The sequence below is a fragment of the Haliotis cracherodii genome, unplaced genomic scaffold (assembly GCF_022045235.1).
Source record: "Haliotis cracherodii isolate W230 unplaced genomic scaffold, xgHalCrac1.p SCAF_2, whole genome shotgun sequence".
NCBI lineage: Eukaryota > Metazoa > Mollusca > Gastropoda > Lepetellida > Haliotidae > Haliotis > Haliotis cracherodii.
This window is the reverse complement of record NW_027266275.1, coordinates 64,945,520-64,968,438: the sequence shown is the minus strand read 5'-3', so window position 1 is coordinate 64,968,438 and position 22,919 is coordinate 64,945,520. Positions and strand designations below refer to the sequence as shown.

At 40.4% G+C, this 22,919-nt stretch overlaps 1 protein-coding gene across 1 annotated transcript; it reads right to left on the bottom strand.

The window, feature by feature from the left end:
- Positions 1 to 249: 249 nt before the first annotated feature.
- On the bottom strand, positions 250 to 18,478 carry LOC139468367 (myosin heavy chain, striated muscle-like). Its single transcript, XM_071250283.1, has 33 exons — positions 18,403 to 18,478; positions 17,027 to 17,285; positions 14,523 to 14,666; positions 14,035 to 14,191; positions 13,599 to 13,626; positions 13,329 to 13,434; positions 12,986 to 13,078; positions 12,594 to 12,657; positions 12,022 to 12,120; positions 11,580 to 11,683; positions 11,050 to 11,451; positions 10,767 to 10,937; positions 10,353 to 10,656; positions 10,065 to 10,138; positions 9,630 to 9,717; positions 9,361 to 9,478; positions 8,987 to 9,244; positions 8,381 to 8,846; positions 7,895 to 8,250; positions 7,572 to 7,662; positions 7,314 to 7,457; positions 6,940 to 7,106; positions 5,736 to 5,814; positions 5,131 to 5,376; positions 4,580 to 4,776; positions 4,067 to 4,199; positions 3,602 to 3,818; positions 3,193 to 3,433; positions 2,847 to 3,039; positions 2,482 to 2,742; positions 1,941 to 2,180; positions 1,396 to 1,596; positions 250 to 692 (listed from the first exon to the last, which is right to left on the bottom strand). Exons 2-33 carry the CDS (start codon positions 17,225 to 17,227, stop codon positions 549 to 551), a joined length of 5,787 nt encoding a protein of 1,928 aa, XP_071106384.1. The 5' UTR covers positions 17,228 to 17,285; positions 18,403 to 18,478; the 3' UTR covers positions 250 to 548.
- Positions 18,479 to 22,919: the final 4,441 nt, after the last annotated feature.

The following is a 22,919-nucleotide window of genomic DNA, read 5'->3' as shown; positions in this document are numbered from 1 at the left end:
GTTCGAATGCCTTTATCCTAAGCAGTTTTGGAAACACATTTCGCCAGCTAGGCGTCCGTTTGTAAAACAATCAGATTTTTGAAGTTGGATACTTAACTATCCCCAAAAGTTACAGTCGGGATGAATCTTCGGTGCTGCCGTCACATAAATATGTGCAAAGGTGACTTCTTAATATACTTTAAACTGCTTTATGACCTTAACTATGTTATCAAAAGTTTTTAATTAAGCTTATAATGACAGAGAAAAAAATCATTGCATACATTTTATTTCAAGTACAGAACTATGCTTCAAGATTTCAGGCATCCAGACACAACACAGAATAGCATGTCATTGAATCTGAACATTAAAGTCTTGATCGAGCTGACTAAACAGTGTGTTCTCCGAGTCATAACAGATTAACCGTTTCATCGAAGTCCATACTGTTCTTGTATTTCCGATATACAGTAAATTGAGATACATATAGTTGCAGGCTCCTTGTTAGGAAGTCCCCACCAAAAGTAACCCATAAAAGTTAATGCCGAGGTAAGGATGACAAGCTCGGTGTGGTCTTAACGAGCCATGGAGACTGAACTGCGGTTCTTTACTCTGAGTTTGGATAGAGCGTTCTCAGCAGATTCAGCTCTTTCCTCGGCGTCCTCGAACTCGGTGACGACCTTACGGTACTTGGCCAGGTTCATGGCAGCAAGCTCCTCCTGTAAATAAAGGCAAAATGATTAGAACTTTATCATCCAAAACTGGCTCCCACAGGAGATATCGCTTGGATGAGATCAAGCGATATCTACACTGTAGATATCGCTGCAATGAAATTACATCATATTGCTTTGCAGATCATTGTGATGTCACTGGTTACCATGACATCACAATCAAATGACATCACTAATGGCTCTGCTACTGAAGCTGTAAGCAGTACTCTTTACACTGAAGACACTGCTTATAACTGTCTACAAACTGAAAAAGTTGGAAGAATGATGTTGGATGATAAATAAAATCTCACCCTCGTGTCTTTTGACATCAAATATATCCACACTCGTTGATAAAAGTGGCAAAAATCCTCGGCAAGCCACGGAATTTTTCCAGTTTTATCAACTCGTGTTGATATATTTGATATCAAAAGACACTCTGGTGAGATTCTCTATATGTGTATGGACTTCATCACTTCAAATCACAAAGGGAAACCTATAACTGACATATATTGTATATATGAGAAAATAACAGTATAATATGTCCTCTAATGGTAAGGTATTTTGTGTGAGTATGGTCTAAACCAAACTAAAATAGTCAAGCCAAATTGCAACAGGGGACCAAGAACACGTTGTTCTTGTAGTTCTTCAAGTATTCTTTACAAGGAAAAGAGAAGAAAGTTTTCAGGTTTTTAAAATTTAGTAAGGCACTTACAGCCTCGTCAATCTGGGTTCTGTATGTTCTGACTTTGGCGTTGAGAGCGTCGATGGTGCTCTGGAGTCTCTCCTGACCCTTCTGCTCCTCCTCGGCCTGGAGGGACACCTCCTTCAGACGACGTTCAACAGTACGTGATGTCTTCTGAGTTTCAGAATGACGGCGCTGCTCGGAATCCAATTCTCCTTCGAGTTCACGGACCTGAAATAATCAGCACAGGACGCGTTAGAGAAAGATATCTTATGAATATGGAAAGGGTCTTGTCGCTTTTATTTACAAGGTTATCACTGTGTCAAACATAGTGGAACTACGAACATGGCAACATATAGTTTAGGGGACTTTTAGTGTCTGACACATGTAGTTCTGGACAAGCGGTTTCATTTGTTCAGAGAGCACATTTAGATAGCAAATTGTTTCAAGACTTGTTTTAAAGTGTTTTATGTCTAATGGTATTTGACGGTTGTTGCGTCAAATTTTCATATTTCAAGCGATGATATGTTTTGTACATTTCTGTTGCAGTAATGTATCTTAATTCGTATACTTACTCTCTGTTCAAGTTTAGCAACGGCCCTCTTGCCTCCCTTGAGTCCAGCTGCCTCTGCCTCTTCCGCTCTGATCTGAAGTTCCTTGACTTGGGACTCAAATCCTCTCTTCACTTTGTCCATCTGCTTGCTGTGTTCCTGCTCGGCACGCAGCTCGTCAGTCATGCGCTGTACATCAGCCTGAGCGCGTCTCACATTCTCCTCTGATGACCTCACTTGGCCACTCATCTCCTCAAGGTCGGCCTGTTCAAAAATGCGTTGGTGTTATTGTTGTGTGAATTACAAGTTATTCGCATCAGCTGTGACAATATGAAGAGTCGGAAACCTGTTTCTATAATGTTTGTTATTTAGTACAACTTTATCCCGTTGGAAGACCTTCATACAGACAGGAAAGGGTGTAAGGGGTATTATGACACTTAATATTTAATCAAACCGTAAAGACAAGGGCAAAACAAATCGAGTAGCAAACTCATACAGACGAAATCTTTGAAATATGGCGCCCTTAATTTTTACAGAATTATTTTGCATTGTTTCTCCAGCGTACCTGCATGGCAGAAATGTCACTGTCCAGCTTCCTCTTCTGGCCCTGGAGTGATGAACTCGTAGCAGTGAGCTCATTGACTCTGTCAAGAGCCTCTGTGAGCTCAGCTTCTGCATTCTTGCGGCCTCTATCAGCGTTTTCAAGACTGGCTTGAAGCTCCTCAGACTCAACTTTGAAGTTGTTGCAGCGACGTTCCATTGCAAGAAGAGAATCACGGGCTTCTTCGCGGCCTCTACGCTCCTCCTCAACCTTCTGTTCCATTTCCTGTAAAATATACAAATGGTGTGGGGGTTTTAAACTCAGCCTTAATGGCAAAACATGAATCGTCCTGCATGTGACATATTTTATTGCACAGGTGATTAACTTACGGTGATGAGACCCTGCCATTTCTTGGCGTTCTTCTCAGCATCCGCGCGGTTGCGGTTTGCATTATCAACGGCAACCTCAAGCTCGTTGATGTCTGCTTCCAGCTTCTTCCTGATCCTCATGGCCTCAGCCTTGCCCTTTGCCTCAGCATCAATGCTGGCCTGAAGCGACTCAAGGGCCTTCTGGTGGTTGCGGCTGCAAACAATTATAACTCCACTTAGTTTCACAGATTTACTTATCGCTCGTCCAACTATTATGATGAAATGTGCATAAGACTTTCAAAGTAGAATAAGTAACCATTATTTCGCTACCACTCACAGTTAAAAAAAACCCTTTGTTATTACTCACCGAGTGTTCTCAAAGTCATCATCCTTCTCAGCCAAACGCCTATCGACGTCAGCGCGGACCTGAGCCAGCTCAATGTTGACACGTCCAACCTTAGCCTCCTCCTGTTCCAGAGTGGACATGGCCTCTTCAAGAGCGTTCTGGAGTTCATCCTTCTCCATCTGAATACGTTTACGGGCCTTGTCGCTGTCATGCAGGCTACGGCCACCGTCAGAAATCTGATCCGAGAGTTCACGGATCTCTTCTGCAAACAAAAAACGATTATATTAAATCACTGTTGTATATTCTCAAGTCGCACTTCACATATATCATCTGGAAGAGGAACCAATATGTCGTTCCGATTTGTCAGTCTGTTTTGAGTTATTTGATTTTACAGAGTACGCTGCACGTTACTATCCACAGATATACTTACCAGAGAGGTTCTTGTTCTCTCTCCTGAGAGATTCAACGCTAGATTCAGCATCATCCACCTGAGCTCGGTAACGGAAGACATCAGCTGAATAGCCACGAGCCTCTTTCTGGGAAAGCTCCAAATCGGCCTGGAGACCTGTAACCTTGGTCTCCCATTCAGCAATAGTCCTGTCGAAGTTACGCTGTTTCTTTTCCATATTGTTGGCAGCAGAGTTAGCCTATCAACACCGGGATTGAATAGTACAACATCTCATTGATACACATGTATGTATGTATCACTGTTAGCTTCTATTGATTAATATGTTTTGGGTTTATATTGCAATATCGTTGGTGTTGAAAAACCACTGAGTAATCTGGTTTTGATGCAGAGAATACTTATTTTTCCTAAAAGTGAGAAAGATGTTTACTGCCCACGAGGCAAACCTTTACGGTTCGTTGAATTAGTCCTATACAAAGTCTCTCCTACCCTTTCACAGTCCACCATGACATCCTCGAGCTCTCCCTGCAGTCTGTTTTTGGCCTTCTCAAGAGCGTTCACCTTGCCCTGGGCAGCTTCCATGTTCTGCTCTGCTTCATTGAGCCTAGACTGGAGACGACGTCTAAAAATCAAATGAAAAGCAACTTTACAAAAAGGCACCTGTGATCGCTTCTTGAGGTCTGGGTCCATCTTCACAAAGCGTTGATAGCGTTACAATATGTATTAATCTACCCTAAGATCATCTTGAAGAATATATGCCTCATGGGCAAAACGAAATGTACAGCCTGTATCTACAGTAAGAGTTACAGTAACACATATGAACATCCTCCGGCATTAGTCTAGTGAGGCATTGTGTGTTTTGGGCCGTTTATTTTGGTCAGTTTTGCTAAGAGTCCTATTCAAGCACATGGGTGTTAACATGCCAGGTATCAAAATCGGTGCAGATCTGGGAACTACTAAACCATCAATACAAAAGATAACTTGTTTCCATTAGATACTAACTTAGCCTCCTCAAGTTCATCAGCTCTGGCTGTGCCTTCCGTCTCAAATTTGGACTTCCATGTCTGAGCCTCAGCAACGGCCTTAGAGGCTTGACGTTGGGCAGTTGCAGACCTCTCCTGTTCCTCGTCAAACTGTTCCCGCATGGCATCAAGGTCTGCGTTAAGGTTACGCACCTCAGACTGCAGCTTCTGGCGGGCCTAGATAACAAAGTTATACTCTCAAATACCTGGACACGTCGCTTTTGTTCTCGAAGTTGATAAACGCATCCTTTCATATATAAATTCTGTAAAGGTAATTATTGCTGTCAACGTTAAGGCCAAAACGGCCCCTATTTCCAATATGGTAACGTCGAAGAAACAGTGATCTATAACTCCGATCTTATAAAATAAATTCCGCAAATTATCAAATACTTGTTGTATTTTTACATTATTCTATATGATTTTCGACTAACCTATTATTTTAGTACCAGGGCAGAGGTATGACCAGTATAATTTCATGTGCACGATTCAAGATTTATTGGGTACACACCAGTGAATGGAATCAATACTCACCCTGGATTCATCTTCAATAGTTCTCTTAGCATCTTCCAACTGGTTGTTGAGTCCAGCCTTATCCTTGGTCAGCTGGCTGACATTATGCTCCGCTTCTTCCAGCTGGCGGGTCACATCGGAGTTCTCAGAGCTGAGACGACTCTTTTGAGACTGAAGGTCGCTGATTTCGCGAGCGCCTTCGTCGATCTTGGCATTGAGCTCGGCCAACTGGCTCTCCATCTGCTTGGTCTGCTTTGCTGATGGACCCTTAGATCAGAATGCATAACTGCCATCACTTTTATGAAAGACATCGTTAATACATGGCATTTAGCTCATCTCTAACCTGTATGTTTGACATAAGCCTAATTTTTTGGTCAACAGTGTTAATCATCTTTTTCAACAGTGTTAAGCATCTGCCATGACAGAAATATGACATCAACGCATTAGAAAATATCTGATTGTAATACCGATTATATATTGTTGTTCTTAGATTCTGGTTTTCAGTTTTGATTTTGACACAGTGTCAAAATGACTAAACGTCTACAACTGTAATAAAGAGTATCCATAATGTGATATTATGGAGCTACAGTTTCGGACAGAGTGCAGTGTATGTCAGATGTACTTACAGCGTTCTTCTTGACGTACTCAACCTGGGCTTGAAGATCTTCGATTTCACCCCTCATCTGTTGTTTTTCCTTTTCAATCCTAGAATGAAGAGATAATTCATATTTGTTAATGTACAGATAATGTTATAGCACGTAGTGTCAGCTTGATGTGGGTGGAAAGATGACGTGACATGTAATGTTTATTGTTTAACGCCGCACTCAGGAATATTCCAGCTTCAGTAAACTACAGTTATAACGAACTCAAATAGACCACTAATTTTTGTTCGTTATAACTGTAGTTCGTTATAAGCATATATGCAACATCTATACAGCAAATGTTAGGAACCAAAAATTAAGTTCGCAATATCCGTCAGTTCGGTAGAAACGTATTTTACTGTATATGACTGTAAATAATCTAATCTGGACCAAACAATCCTGTGATTGACATCATGACCATCGATCCACGCAATCCATCGAACCATACGGTGACATGCATCAACCTAGTCAGCGAGCTTGACCACCCGATCCCGCTAGCGGCCTCCTACGACAAACAGTCGCCTTTTATGGCAAGCATGGTTGCTGAAGACCTATTCTACCGCGGGTCTTCACGGATCTGTTGGTGAAAAGACGGAAGTGGGGATTCAAAGTCCAACCAAGCTGTACAAATCGTAAGAGGCGACTAAATGGATCGAGTGGCCTGGGTAGGTCGATTAGTTACAGATCGCCGTCATATAGCTGGAATATTGCCGAGTGCTGCGTTGAACAACAAACAAAACAAAATAAACATGTGTATTGTGTGCGCCGTCCCACACTTAAAAGTATTCACTTAGTTGTGCACTGAACACAATCTTAATGGTCAACATATGAATATGAACAGACACTTGAATTATTCTTGTTCAACATTGTATTAGTTGCTTCGAGATGCACCCCTTGCCCCCTCCCCCCAAATCTAGACATCTGCCATCAAAACCATTATTCATCAATGTGTCTGTAAATCCAAATAAGTTGTTTTGTAGAAAGTCATACTACCTGTTAAATATGCATTAAAAAGTCCAAATGCCTGGTACATTTGTTTTATTTCATTACCTAAATAAATGAGCGTCTGTTGTGTCATGAGTGTGTTATGCACATTTGTGTGAAATTTCCAAACTTTGGATCGTCGCATTTGTAAACCAATAATTAAAAGGTGTGAGTTAATAACGTATAATAAGACAGTGACCCTTACTTGTTTTTGACCTTCTGAAGCTGGTCAACTTGATCGCTGAGTTCATTGACGGCCTCCTGTTGCTTCTTTCGGAGTGAAGAGACCTGAGATTCTCCTTGGAGTGTGGCTTCTTCAAGCTCTCGTCTGAGTTTCTGAACCTCTTGTTCTCTCTTTCTATTCATGTCAACCTATAATGACATCAAATGCCTTTTCGTGAATTGAGCGTTCATATACTATTTCAGAACAAGAATGTTGTGTAATGCAACAAATGTAAATACCAACTTTCTTTTTGTAGCTATTGACAAACTTAAAATGCAGAATGTTATGCATTCACGAATCACTTAGTTCTTATTATATCTATCTGTCAATTTATCTGGGCCATACTCTTGACCAACCTGAGCAGCTGTGGCACCACCGGCCTCCTCTAATCTGTCTTGCAGCTCATCCAGCTCACGAGCCAGCTCGCTTCTCTGCTTCTCAACCTTGCTTCTAGATTGCCTCTCAGCTTCAAGTTCTTCTTCCAGTTCCTCAATGCGAGCCTTTGTAACACATAAGTGATGCGTTATTAGTTCATTCATGCTGAGTCTTTTTCAAACACTTCAGTAATTATATTGTAAGGTGACCCTTATGGAAGAGTGTAATGAGGTTGTTACCTGGAGCTCTTTGATTTTCCTCTGGAGCTGGGCAACACGGTTTTGTTCATCCTCCAGCTGTGTGCCGAGACCACCAGCATCCTTTTCTCTCCTAAAAGTAAATAGTTGTAAAATATATTAAAACTGTAAACACAAGAATGTTCTATTGGTATGTATATTTTCACTGTACAAATCTTAAAATTGTGTTTGTAGGTTACACAGAGTTGAGATTCATCAATAATTTCATGGAATCATGGTCTTGAATAGACATCTAATGACATGCTACAACCATTCACTTTATCTAACTGTGTTTTTACAATATATATATATATATATGACTTTACTTCTTAAGAGCATCCTCAAGTTCTCGCTTAGCACGCTCGAGTTCTTCGACTGTTTCCTGTGTCATCTTAAGATCCTGTTCCATCTTCCTCTTTGCCTTCTCAACATCACCTCTCATCTTCTTCTCACGCTGAAGACTGTCCTCCATTTCATCGAGGGAGCCTTCCAGTTTCTGTTTAAGTTTGTTTAGATGGTTGACCTTGTCTTCTTCTGCTTGGAGTGCAGCGGATGTCCTTTGAAGATCGTCATCACCATCCTTTCCTTTCTTTTGAAGCTTGGCAATTGTTTCATCTAACTTTGCCATCTCATCTTGGAGTGTTCGGTTCTGGTTTTCCTTGGTCTTTATGTCTTGTTCAGACTGAAAGCAATATTAAACATATTTCAGATAATTCAACGACAGTGTGGCTTGAATTTTGCAGTTTAGCTGGCAGAGTTGAGGTAGGCCTTTACAAGCTATTTTATTTAAGGGTTACAAAAAGTCGTTATACCTTAGCGAGAACACCTTCCAAATCCTCCAAATCCTTCTTCAGTTCTTTGTTTTCATTGTCCATCTTCTTCCTATTCTCTACAGCATCAGCATTCGCATCTTCTTCATCAAGGAGACGTTCCTCCAATTCCTTCAGTTGTGATGCAAAGTCAGTTTTGTCCTTTAGCAGCTGCTCGACCCTTTCCTCTATATCATCGATGGTGTCCTGTTGGGTTTGGACTTGTAGGAACAAGTTATTCTTTGCCTCCATCAATGTAACGTTTGCCTCCTCGAGTTGCTTTGACCTCTGGCTAACTTTATCAAGCTCTTCTTTCGTCTTCGCCAGTTCTTCTTCCTTCTTCTTCATTTCATCTTCGGCGGCAGCAATGCTAAGGAGGGGCTTGACCTTGGTGTAGAATCTCCACCAGAGCCAGTTCCTCATGGCCAGCCACTTACGGATATTCTTTTGGATCATTTCCAAAGAGGCTCTACAAAGACGAATTTGAATATGTCTAAAATATGTTCTAACACTAAAAGTAAGTATTTCAAGTACAAGAGATCCCTTATACCCATCGCCATAAACACATTGTTATCATGGAATGAAATGATGTGCATAGGATCACCATACCTCTTGTCGTGTAGGCTCTTCTTGTACTTTCTCAATAAATAACCACGAATGTGAGCCTGGAACAATGACACAATGGTGGACAGACGCTCGTCACGAAGCTCCTCAAGATAACCTAGGACTCCAGCCTTGAAAAAGACTTTGCTGTTGCCCAGACGGTACTCATCCTGGCTCATTTGCAGAGCCTCAAGAATCTTTCCAGAGACAACCTTGCCTTCAACGAAGCCCTGTGGGATAGCATTAGGGGCCAGGATGGAGTATCTGTTCAAAAACAAGTCAAAGTTTATATATACTATTTGATAGGAAGAGTAACGACAGAAAGGATTATCCAAATAGTATATGATATATTTAACTCAGGCGAGTGTACAAATCTTCACCTCTGTTTGAATTCAGAGTACACGACTCTGCTGGGGAAGCCCTTTCTGCAGATACGGATACCCTCAAGTACACCGTTACACTGCAGCTGGTGGAGCACAAGAGCAGCATCAATCAAACCTGGAAACAGAAATTCAGGGTGACTTCAGTAGTATAATGACACAAGAAGCAGCATCAATCTTACATGAAATACATGACAAATATCAACACACTGTTGACCTCAGAATCATTTGTGATAATTTGACCATGATGAGAAATGTGCTATACACACCTGGTGTTTTAGTTTCGTTGGGGATGATACAACGCACAAAGTGGGGGTGAGTGGTGTACAGGTTCTTCATCAGCTTGTTCAAAGATTCCTGCAAAAGAATGGTAGATAGGGGGACAATTATCTTGTTTCATATTCTACCTCGAAAAGACTGTCCACTGGACAACAGCAAGTGTAAGACTTGAAGGCAAAATATGTGAAATATTGTAAATTAATACCTTAGACTTTTCAGAACAGACAAAATGTAATGCCTGAACTTTTTCGTATAAAGTTAAATGCACAAACCTTCCTTATATTACCTTGTACATTAATACAACATTGTAAATATCAAACAGGTTCGATTTAATTATCCGGAATGTAATTGGTGGATTTGTATCATGTGTTTGGTAGTTTGGACGCTTCGGTTAAACATGTTTCAAAAAAAGTTATTATGCTAACCCTGTGGGTGGCAGAAATAGTCTGGAAAGCGGAGCTCTTCTTCTTCTTCTTTGCGCCTCCAGCGGCAGCAGCATCTGCACAATTAAATGAGTTAGTTGGGTCAACGCAAACTCGGGAATGGTGTTGATAATCAATTATCATAATCGGAGGAAATCTGGGATTTGAACACATGACTTGATAATCATTATAATGAGTGTGCATTAGACCAAGTAAATTCTTTGTCTTTATTTAAATGAGATCATTTTTTACATCATATTGTTGAGAAATTATTCATATGTTATTGCAAACCTCCTTCAGCTGGAGTAAAGAGAGACTGTACAAGGGGCTCTTTGGACTGCTTCAGGAGCTCCACAATGGTCTCATTGATAGGATCCTTGTTCTTCTCGAGCCAGCCCCCAATGTTGTAGGGAACAGTTCCGGCATAGTGCTTCAGGGCGAAGTCACCGTGTTGACCTCCCTTCATAGACTTGTTGGGCTTGAGGAAGTTGGGTGATTTGCCCATGTGGTTCTCAGTCAGTTTGTCCTTGAAAGTCTTGTCAGAGGCCTTAGGGAACATGCACTCCTCTTCAAGGATGGACAGGATACCAAGGGGCTAGAGAAATACAATCAAAGATTGGAATGAAGCAGGACATTTATGTTTCGTGAATATTATGGGTAAATGACCTAAACTGAAAATTGTTAGATGCGACAGTATACTCTCACCTTCTCAATTAGCTCAATGCAAGCCTGCAAGTCCATACCAAAGTCAATGAACGTCCACTGGATGCCTTCCTTCTTATATTCCTCCTGTTCCAGCACAAACATGTGGTGGTTGAAGAACTGCTGTAGGCGTTCGTTGGTGTAGTTGATGCAAAGCTGCTCGAAGCTGTTGAACTGTATTAAAGATAAATACGTTTAACATTACAACTTAAATGATTTTATTTTCAGGTATACATATTTCTAAAAAAAAAAATAGAAATATATTTGGCGTATAATGCTACCTTACCTCAAAGATCTCAAACCCAGCAATATCCAACACACCAATGAAGAACTGTCTTGGCTTCTTGGTGTCAAGTGAATGGTTGACTCTCTTGACCAGCCAGTTGAACACACGGTCATACAGAGACTTGGCCAAAGCACCAACAGAATAGACAACTTGAGCTTTGGTACGTCCTTGGGTGACGTAATCCATGGCAACCTTGATCTTTGGTTTACACAAAGCCTTAACGAAGTCGCCACAGTTGACGCCCAACAAGAAGGATACTTTCTCAGCCTCAGCAGTTCCATCAGGCTCAGCCTGCTCACCCTTCTGCTTGAACTTCATTTCACCCATGTGGAGAATAGAGCCAGTGAGTTTGTAGGCGCTGGATTTCTCCTCAGCAGTGAATCCCAGAACATCAAAGGCTTCCTACAGAATATAATTTACAAAGATCAAGTTGGAATAAATACGATAACTGCGGGACATGCATTACATTTAGTCACAATAGATCTACTGTATATTATAGTTTCTTTGAAGTCACTAATAACTGTCCTCACATCTGTCATTTTCATTTCCTCAACATCGTCAATACCCTGGACAGTCAAGGCGCCCTGGTTGATGAATGTATAGAGACCCGCATCGGAGCTTGTCAGAGTCTTCTCTGAAAGACAACAATAAATAATCGGTGTATTTATTTAGAAATATGCCCATAAAGATATTTTGAACTTCACCTGGGCTTGACAAAAACGAAGTAGCAGGGGAAAAGAGGAAGATCCTAACGCAGGGCGTATATGTAACCACTTTCTTGAAAGTGACGACCAAACGAAAGATGTTGACAGACTTTGTATTGTAATGGAGCGAATTTAGGATTGGTATCCACGACCATGGCTGTAGGACGCAACACTTCAAAGAGAGATGTGGTGCCTTAGACTGCTGGGCCAATTGTCCAACCTGTAGAGGATGGAACGTCAAAGAGTTTACATCCATAACTGTTCTTACCTATGATACCTGGTACAGCTGCTGACAACATCTGGTAGAAGATATGGTAGTTCCTCTCCACTGATTGTTGGAATGTCACTCGGGACTTCTCGAGCAGGTCTAGATGAAGATGAGGAAAGTAAAAAGCATTAATATGTTTTTGGTCAAAATTGCATTCAGAAAAATAAGTTACTATTATTGATACCGCACCGTGTTATGTTATTTACATTAATGAATGATAGGCAATAACACCTATATTCTTGTATTCATATATAGACATTACAAACAGTGGTAGTTAAATACTTACATATTAATGTAATGTGTTCGCGAAAAAGAAATATTGAGGAAAATCTAAAAGATAACCTCTTTGATAAAATGATAATAATCAACTTAAAATACTAAAGTTCGTTTACAAAGGGTTGTCTTTAATTATATTAAACCTCACGAAATAGAATAGCGATAGTTTATTGACAGTTGTACGATGTGTTGAAGATGACTGGTATCGAAGTTTTTGCTGTTGTGTTTACAACATTTGTTGAACAGTTGATAGTTTAAGAAGTTGAGAAAAATGCAAAGTAAGGTTATTTACTTACATGTCTCAATATCGGCACCGGCAATTTTGCCAGATGTAGCGAAATGGATACGCACGAATTTACCCTGTTGAAGTGAAGATGGCAGTTTTAAGTGGGGAGTGTTGTTAAGACAATCACATGTTATCATGCACAAGTACATTTTAAATATAATTGTGTACTGATCTCTAACTGATTTCAAATTGGCATTTTACTAAACTTTACTTTTACCTTTTGTTCATAAACGTATAGCTGTGCTTGTGCAACATTAGGTCATCATTAAATGTGCATTACGCTCACTACAACGACAGCCTGAAGCTTGGCTAATGGTTAATCGCTAATGAATAATTTTAAGCTTATTTGTTTTGATCTGTCAGTCAAAATTTAGATGAGGCGTTCATGAATCTTGAACTTACGAATCTTGAAGAGTTGTTGTTACGGGATGTCTTGGCGTTACCGTAGGCCTCAAGAACAGGGTTAGCCTGAATGATCTGATCTTCAAGGGAACCCTGGAAAATGATAAACAAAGCAAAAATTGTAATGTTCTTTGTCCTTCATATATTCAAAATTGTATACACAAAAACACATTTCATGAAGAGGACCGAAGATGACGAAACTACCAAATGCATAGGCTGTATATTTTCAGACATATATACTCCCTTTCAATGGCAATATGTGCCCAAACCATGAACTACTATGAACTAATTTCTTAGGTAATTAAAATCAAGAATGACATTCTAACATATTAATCTGACTTGCCTTCTTATCTTCCTTCTCTCCTTCTACCTTCGCCGCAGCGGCGACATGGGCGAAGTAGGCGATGACCTTCTTGGTGTTCTCAGTCTTTCCGGCTCCGGACTCGCCACTTAATACAAATAGATGAATATTGTATATGAAATGTTGCCGGTGTATCATTAATGAGAATCACTCAAAATAACGCATGTGTTTTAAACTAACAGGAACTTTCAATTATCGGAATATTTGGCATCATAGCTTGGATAAGAACACGACAAAATACGCTATGCTCACGTGATCAACATGGACTGGTTCTCGCGATCTGAAACAACGAATATGCATAGTTTTAGTGTGTAAACCGTTCCATTTTCAACAATTTAAATAATTTATGATCACAGAGTAAATATATTTCTTGCTATATGGCAGTTGTATTTGACTGTGATGATGTAATAAATACAGTGCATAAGTCCAACACCTGGACGACTACTAATACTTGAATGTATTATTAAATTGGAAACACAGAGTGCTCGTGAAACATTTACAATATCAGGGCTACTGCTCGGGGAGTTCACAATGTAGTTCGAAATTACTCTTATGAGTTGACTTGAGTAATCATGTTCGCTGATCACAACCGATAGTGGTGCTAACTTTCTTTCTTACCATGACTTCACAATTTGATCTGTACGGGAAGCCAATGAAAAACATAATACTGTTATGGGTCAGCACTCACCTTGCACCATGAACTGGTAGGCGTTGTCAGAGATGGAGAACAAGTGAGGAGGCATTTCGGTCCTCCTCTTGCCTCTGTACTTGCCTACAACGCCGGGAGTGTAGATTGGAAGACGGCGGTAGGGGTTGATGGCGATACAGAAGAGGCCAGAGTATGTCTAAAATCAAACAATCAAATTTGTTACAAGCAGGCAATTAACACATTTCATGAAAAGGACCTAAGATGACGAAACTACCAAATGCATAGGCTTTATATTTTCAGAATATTTGCATATTGTATTTTTCATTATCCACATTCCTTACTTACATATTGCACATTACAAGGGCGAACGTCAAGCATTAGGGCAGCATGTTTCTTAGTTCAATATTACAACAAATCGTTTCTTGACTCCGTTTACTTGAATGTAAGTGGTGGATTCAATTTTGTTCCTGTCTGAAAACGTACTCTTTACTTTCTGACGAACACATAGATGCACTTGGCACACTTACATAGATCATGCCGGCGGTGTATCTGGACCTCAGATTGTACAGAACGCTGGCCTCGTTCAGGTAGGTCATGTTAGCAATGTCCTCGATCTTCTCGAACTTGGGAGGGTTCATCGACTGGATGTCATCCTTCTTGAAAGTCTTTGTCTACAAACAAGGAGTAATGTCACAAACGTGAGTGAGAGAGTGAGTTTGGTTTAACGCCGCTTTTAACAGTATTCCAGTTGCATCGCGGCGTGTCAGCTTAATGTGGGAGGAAAGCCCGGATTGATGCAGGTCTCAGACGTTCACCACTTCGGTGAAACTCACGGGCACGGGTATGATGCTGACAAACCTAGAAACATAAGCGGGGCGAACCGGGATTCGAACCCACAATCATAGGTTTCTGCACAGCGAATAGCGGCGCCTTAGACGACTGGGTCACCCCTGCCCCCAAGTCACAAGCGATAGCCTTGGCTTATATTACGATGTGAATTTGATTTTGCCTGAGACACTGACAAATCTGAATCATGTGGACAACCATCCCATTTCCAGACATCAAAAGCTTATGTAGTCCATGGTCAGTGCTAGTCAGACAACATAACAGTCATATATGACGATGGGGATTACAAATCTTGGTTTCACTTTTGTAATTCATGGAACATGGCGAAAGTGTATTCTTAACCAGCGTCATACTATTGTATACTTGCCATGGAGTTTGCTTTACCATTTCAAATAAAGTTACGCCGACAGCTAATTAACAGATACCTACGCTGTAGGTTTTATATAAATAATCGCAACAAAACCATTTCCACGATGATAACGGATTTTCATTTGAAATCGTGTAGTGATATTAGCTGTTGTGATATATTCGTATCATTCTCTCAATATCTTGAGCATATGACTTTACCTGTCGCTCAGACTGTTTATTTATAGCATTCCCTTCCTCGCAATACTCGCAACACAAGTTTCATCATCCCAAACATCTCTGCATCTCAAATGTGGTTATACACGATCGTATGTGGTAATGAGAATGTACATGTATATGCACGTACTGGCAAGAAAGAGACCTCGCGTCATATTAATGTACATGAATTTACCGAAACGGCTAAATCAAACAACAGTTATAACGACTAATTTCATATCAACCTGCGATGACATAGTCTCAGCTCCCTTATGTTACGTATGTATAGTATATATACACAAATAATAAACACTACTGGGAATTATTGTACAAGTATATACAATGACTTCTCTTCACATCTCATACCAGGCATAAGCCATACCTCTATGCATGTAACAGGTACGTGTATGTGTTATGCGCAAACAAATATACACTACTGAAAATTATTGTACAAGTATATACAATGAGTACTATTTACATCTCATACCAGACATAATCCCTACCTCTATGTTTGTAACAGGTACTTGTATGTGTTATGAGCAAACAAATATACACTACTGGGAATTATTGTACATGTATATACAATGACTACTATTTACATCTCATACCAGGCATAATCCCTACTTCTATGCATGTAAAATGTAACAGGTACGTGTATGTGTTATGAGCAAACAAATATACACTGCTGGGAATTATTGTACAAGTATATACAATGACTACTATTCACATCTCATACCAGGCATAATCCCTGTGTGTGTGTGTGTGTGTGTGTGTGTGTTTGTGTGTGTGTGTGTTTGTGTGTGTGTGTGTGTGTGTGTGTGTGTGTGTGTGTGTGTGTGTGTGTGTGTGTGTGTGTGTGTGTGTGTGTGTGTGTCATACCAGGCATAATCCCTCTGTGTGTGTGTGTGTGTGTGTGTGTGTGTGTGTGTGTGTGTGTGTGTGTGTGTGTGTGTGTGTGTCCGTCGAAATTGAAGTTGCTTTAAAATCATTTCGTTTGTACTACTGGGATACTATTATAACTGGGCGGGATGGACTCAGAGTTTCTTTAATATCACTTATTTATCGAACGTAAATATAATCAGCCCTGGACGTTACGAAATCAAAACAGATTTTCAAAACAATTCATTTGCAATTTGTAAAACTAACAACTCAATATGTAGAGTATTCGAAGAGACCTTAAAATCACTTCATTGAAATACTAATTGAAATGCACGTGATCTTTACTTAAAATCGAAATATTTCCCTCACATAGCTCCCTCGCAAAATATATGTACCGTGACTCAGACGAGCTTGCGTGTTTGCTTTTCACTATCTTCGATACTGACTCATCCAAAATTGTCTGATGAGGACAATTCATTTGCAATTTGTAAAACTAACAACTCAATATGTAGAGTATTCGAAGAGATCTTAAAATCACTTCATTGAAATACTGACAGACATAATGAAATGCAGGTGATCTTTACTTAAACTCGAAATATTTCCCTCACATAGCTCCCTCGAAAAAAATATGTACCGTGACTCAGACGAGCTTCCGTGTTTGCTTTTCACTATATTCGATACTGACCTATCCAAAATTGTCTAATGAGGATATATCACAATGTATCAGAAAGAGCATCTCGCCTACCTCGTTAGTACCAACGATGGTGACAGTGACTTCTTCTCCCTTGGTGCTCTGTAATTCGGCGGAGCGGAAACCTTCCTCGGGATCAGGAGCCCAGCAGGCTTTTTTGGCGTCAAACTTCAAATCAGCCTGTTCCTTCATAAGCTTCTTGCGGTCAACCGCAAGATATTGCATATCAGGGTCGTTGGGGTCGTAGGCAGACATGTTGACCCGACTTTGGACGGAGAGAGGTCGAAATCAAGAAGGAGACTGTCGAACAGCTCTAGAAGAAACAAAAGGTTTTTATTAACGCATTAGAAGGAGTTTATCTGTGCCCCTAAAGGATATAATGAACACATAAGAATGATTTTATGACCGCTTCACATATATATTCCTCAGCCGAGGATTAATACATTAACTACGGTCTCAGAAATACGGTTTCGAGTAAAAACGTGCTTATGCTTGGATCGTTCGCACACTGATGTATATTGCAGGTAAACATATACACGACTGTATCACATAGACGTATGCACATCTGGAACGTTGGTGTGTTTTTTTCTGCACGTTTTCTCGCGTTTAACCTACCTGAGTATAATGACCTTCAGATGTTAACGACCTTGAACAACAATATTTCAAAACGCTGCTTGCAAATCGCTTTGTAATGCATATTTTTTCTCTCTTGCAGTTTGCATTTATGCATATGCAAGCGCGCAATGTTGTTTTCACAGCTATTGCCATTTATGTTTCAGAATACCATAAGTAAAGTATGTCTTCAAATAAACCCGTTACATTTGGTTTCTTACAATTTTCTATGTAATATATAAAAATTAGCGCAAAACCGGTTACAAGTAGTCCGACCATTGACGTAAAAATACAATATTAAATACAAAAAAGTAGATTTTCCGCACACCAAGCAATCTGCTTTTTTTAACCTGTTACGTCCTTTTAGAGAAATTCCAGCATACGAAGCATATCCAGTAGCATATCCGTGTATATCCGTAAAATTTTGCAAACACTCAGCTGAAATATTATTCATCAATAAATCGTCATTAGTGTTGGAACGTGATGGATACAGGTGGCGCGAGCGATCGGTTAGGGACACACACAGTTTGGGGTATGCAAAAAACGCTGGAATAACGCAGAAAAGAGGTGATAGACATGAAAAATAAACACTGGTTCCTGGTAAGAAATAAGATATTCTTACCAGGGTTGTTTTAGTTTCAGGAGGAAAATCGGTACAGGAAAGAAAGTACCGAAAACGGGTAAATAAGTGGTGAGGGTTCCGGAGTTTCAAACTGAGTAACAGGGGTTGGTTGGTATGTTGTTGTGAGGTTTTCTTTCGGGTGAAGGAGGGTTTGGTTTGTGAGGGAAGAAAGTGGGTACCACATCTCAATACTTACGCCCAGAGCTGTCTGATACGGGCTCCAGCAGGGGAAGTGTATATGTACCCCTCAAGTCTTTACATGGTTACTGTTTTAAGTCGTTTGATTGGCTGACATGCAAGTGCGGACCAATGAAATTGCTGAAACGTTATGACTAAACTCGGTGTAGGTGGAATCGCTGCATGTTGGTGTTCTACACTATAAACGGTATCGTGTGAGACAGAAGCCCCCGGCGTTTGCGCGTTGTACGCTGTCACCGCTACCAGGATGTAACCCTAGCATAATGAGGGCAATAAACGGCGGGGGCTTCGAGGGCTGATAAAGATAAACAAGAATTGCATTAACATAGCATATGTTTAAGATCAAACATTGTTGCAAATGAATATCTTTATCAGCTCGAAAGATATTTCCGGTATATTGTTTTACAACCTTACTGTTCCTGTCTGTTTTTTAACCTGTTTAGATTATTGTGACTCGTGTTAGCTTTACATCATGGGTTTAAGGCATACTTGTAAATGTGCATTCGTGAAAATGCCTCTGTTGTAAAACATCATCAAAACATTTACGTTTCTGTACAATCTGCAGTTGAATTTATTACAGATGACAGTATTCTATATGAGCAAAACAATTTCGCAAAACAAAACCTTCTGAAAGTGCTTTGTTGCATGGCTGAGGATGCTTTTCGGTACCCTTTTAAATCTGAAGTGAATTTGTGTCATTTATTGTGTATTCACTAACTCTGGTGCAAAGTAATATTGTTGAAACGTTACAATGTACTTTAACCGGTTGATTCTAATTATTACCGAAACGGAAAGTGTGGGTGACGTTGCCACAGTAACGTATCATATATCCTTCGTGTAATATAATTCAAGAGATGGGCAAGGTCATAATACGCGATACTATATTCGATGACGTCAGCTAGATCTTACACTGCCGAGCCAGCACGCTCCAGCTCTGAAAATAACTATGAAATATTTCCCTGCCGCCGTTCTCGCAAACACCGGCCTGGGTTATCAGTTTTACACGCTTGTCAAAAAAACGTTCGCACACAAGCTCTTCACACTAATTTAACCTGTCATATCACCATGGTAACCTCTAAATGACTTATAGCGATGTCGGTACCGGTACTGGGGTGTACTCCAACAGCAAACAGGAAATGTGGCTGAAATTCTGACTATTCCTGCTGATCTATAGATATCGTTTTGTGATGGTGACATGGTTTAATGACATGATCAGGTAATTAACTTACTAAACAGAGTGAGTGAGTGAGTGAGTGAGTGCGTGCGTGAGTGAGTGAGTGAGTGAGTGAGTGAGTGCATACGCAACGATCCTAGCGATCGGGTGAGGTGAGGTGAAATTGGGTTTAACGTCGCGTCCAAGATTATTGCACTAATATAGCGACGTGCATGCACCTGTGTGTGTATGTGTGTGGCTGCTTGTACTAGTCCGGACTGATGCCGATTTATAGTGCACGCTCACTGAGATACCATGCCGCAGTTTAACATGAATACCCCACTCAGACACAGTATACTGACTCCGACCCGACCAGTCCTTGTTTTAGCCCCCTAATGCCGAGCGCCAGACAGGGTAACAATTATCATCTTTAAACGTCTTTCGGTATGACGCGGCCGGGGGGTTCTTGCCATCGGTTTGTTGTTGGTTTATTGTTTTACGCCACATTCAGCAATATTCGAATATGTACAACGTTTTTTCTTGTCCAGAATCCCCATAGGACGATGGGTGTGTGTTGGTAAAAAGTAATGACGGGATCGGGTGGTCAGACTCGCTGACTCGGTTGACTCGCTGACTCCCAATTGTGTAGATCGATTTTCATAATATCAATCCCTGGATTGACAGGTCCAGACTCGATTATTTACAGACCACCGTCATATAGCTAGAATATTGCCGAGTGCTGCGTTAAACAGACGCCAACGGTTCAGATCATACCACTTAAGTAGCAGAGAGGCGTGTAACGTCATGAATGAAAATATTTAACCCCATCTGTTTAAATGCTAGGTAACCTGTTCCTTCTTTCAAACATAAATCTTTCTTCACAGATGGACTTTTAAGAGCAATCATTTGAAGCATCCGGTTCATGGCGGTTTTACATCGAATATTGTGAAATTAACGATACGAAAATTGAAGTATCTATTTGTCATGATCTAATGCCCATGTCCAAGTTAGTATCGTTTCCTCACCTGTTCGCTGAGAACAGTATTTTAATCATGTCAGGGCAATGCAGCGTGATGTGAAAGGAAGTATGTAAGTGATGTAGGTAATAGTCGTTGGCAAGTGTGGTAAAATCTACGAATTTGGTAATGACAAACCAAGACTCGTTAGAAGGGCGAATCTTGGATTCGAACGCACAACCGCAGGATTATGGCACCTCGGAATTCCCTTTTTCAGCTCTCAGTGCTGAAAGACTACATAACACGTGACATGACTCCATTTGTCGCGCTCAAGCCATAAACAACATCCAATAAATTTGTAACATTTGTTGTCTTTCTTACCATTCACCATTCTCTCATTGAAATGAATAAATCGACAAAACCCGTTCCATCAAATACAAATCTCTGCATAAAGCATAGTTGAAAGTACGATGCCGACTATATCATGAGCATGTATTTATGAATCATTTTCAAATAGTGATGATACCAGATCGCGAAAAGGTGAGATTATCCTGCCCCACCGATGGCATCCGTCAAAAACACATGCAAAATCAAGTCAATTGTTCACCTGAAAAAAACACGGCAACATATGGTACAAGTCGAAATAGGAATTGCATCGGACATCATTTTTGTCACAGAGAAAACTTCTCATACTTTATACACATAAAGATAAACATGGAACTTGCGTTGTCTCAGTATGTCAGCAGATACTTGTTAAGAAAATAGCATGCATCAATATAATTTTGTTTTGGCATCCGCAGAAATCCAATTCCTTCACGCATGCTTGCCAGTAACGCGTATGCACACCGTGATCGGAGTGACACTGCGCCACAGAGGGCTGCGATGCACATCAGCACTGTGGCATGAAGACTTGAGCATCTCGCCCCGGAACTCTACAAGTAATATGAGACGATGTGGGGGCGGGGAGGGTCTTGGTACAACGTCCAGGAACCAATATTAATGCAATGCTCGACTATGTTCATAACGCCATGCATTGTAAATAATTAAACTATATTCCAGAATTCATTCTACCATTAAGACCGATTTCAAACTGTTAATGTCTAGGTTTCTCTTCACCTTTGTGCCAACCTGAGTGTTTCATATGATCAATTAATAGTTTTTTTCCGCAGGTTTCTGATTACGATTTTTCAAAACAGGAAACAATATTTCATCTACGGCAATGGAAATATATGTCATTAATCGTTATGTACCAAGTCTTCATTTTTCTCAAATGTCAGCGGGAACATAATATCAAAAGGGTTCCAACAGTTTCAAGATACATACTAATAAGGTCATCCGGCAGAGGTAGTGTAGCAGTGGTGAACGAGGATGTAGCGTGATCCCCAGCGGGGTTGTTGATGTAAACATGTTATCGTACATGATGTCCAGTTTCCCAGTGAGATAGGAAGCAGTAGCAGTGGTTCCCAAATCCAAATGATGAGAAACGAGCCGACCAGACAAGCCTCATTTATAGTATTGAATCTCTTTACATAATACACAACAACGTATGACCTCATCCTCGTCAGCAATTGTCCTTTATTTTTAGCGACATCATGGAAAGCGTATTACGAAACCATGGTATCACGCGCCGAACTGATGTTCGTAGCCAATGACATAACCAGACGGTTACTTCAAGCTGGAGGACGCAATGACCTTGGCCTTCTTTCGTAATTTCCTCAGAGGGAGGCCTGTTCGGCCGCTGCACACGCTTTAGTAGCATTGATTAATGAGTAGGTTTACTTAATTATAACACATGTTCACAGATGTTGGTTCTACGTGGGGTATTTTTCCGTCAACAGCCCCGAGTTAATAATTGTGTATTTGTAAAGACACGTGATCCGAAGTTATACCTTGCTGTTCCTTCGAAGCCAATAAAACGAGAATTTGCTCTGTTTGTACGCAGTATATTTAGCGAAGGTGTAATGCCGCCTGAGATTGCTCTGTTTATGTAATGTACATGTAATGTTCTTGTATTTCTCATTTCTTGTTCAGGTGTAACTGAATCAGGGTCATTTAAATTCCACGATTGTGCAATTGTTTTTTGTTAATTGGATTTAAGACTCACATGCTGAGATAAAAATGTTTTCTTCAAAACCGTTTTGTTAAAATTGAAAACACATCACCTGAATGACATAAGCCTACAGAGAGTCAGCTATTCGGCAAAAGCTGGAAACCTTGAATACTCTTCCAACACGGCTTGTCAGGGAGTGTGCATCACTATACCGTGAAACCTGTTTCTTTTTATCTAGTAATAACTCTGAAAGCGTGACGTTTGGGGAAGCGCGCAGGTACCTCATTATACCACGTTTATTTACTCGACAGACTACCTAGTCTGTAAATCTGGCAAATTTAGGCCGATAGATTGTG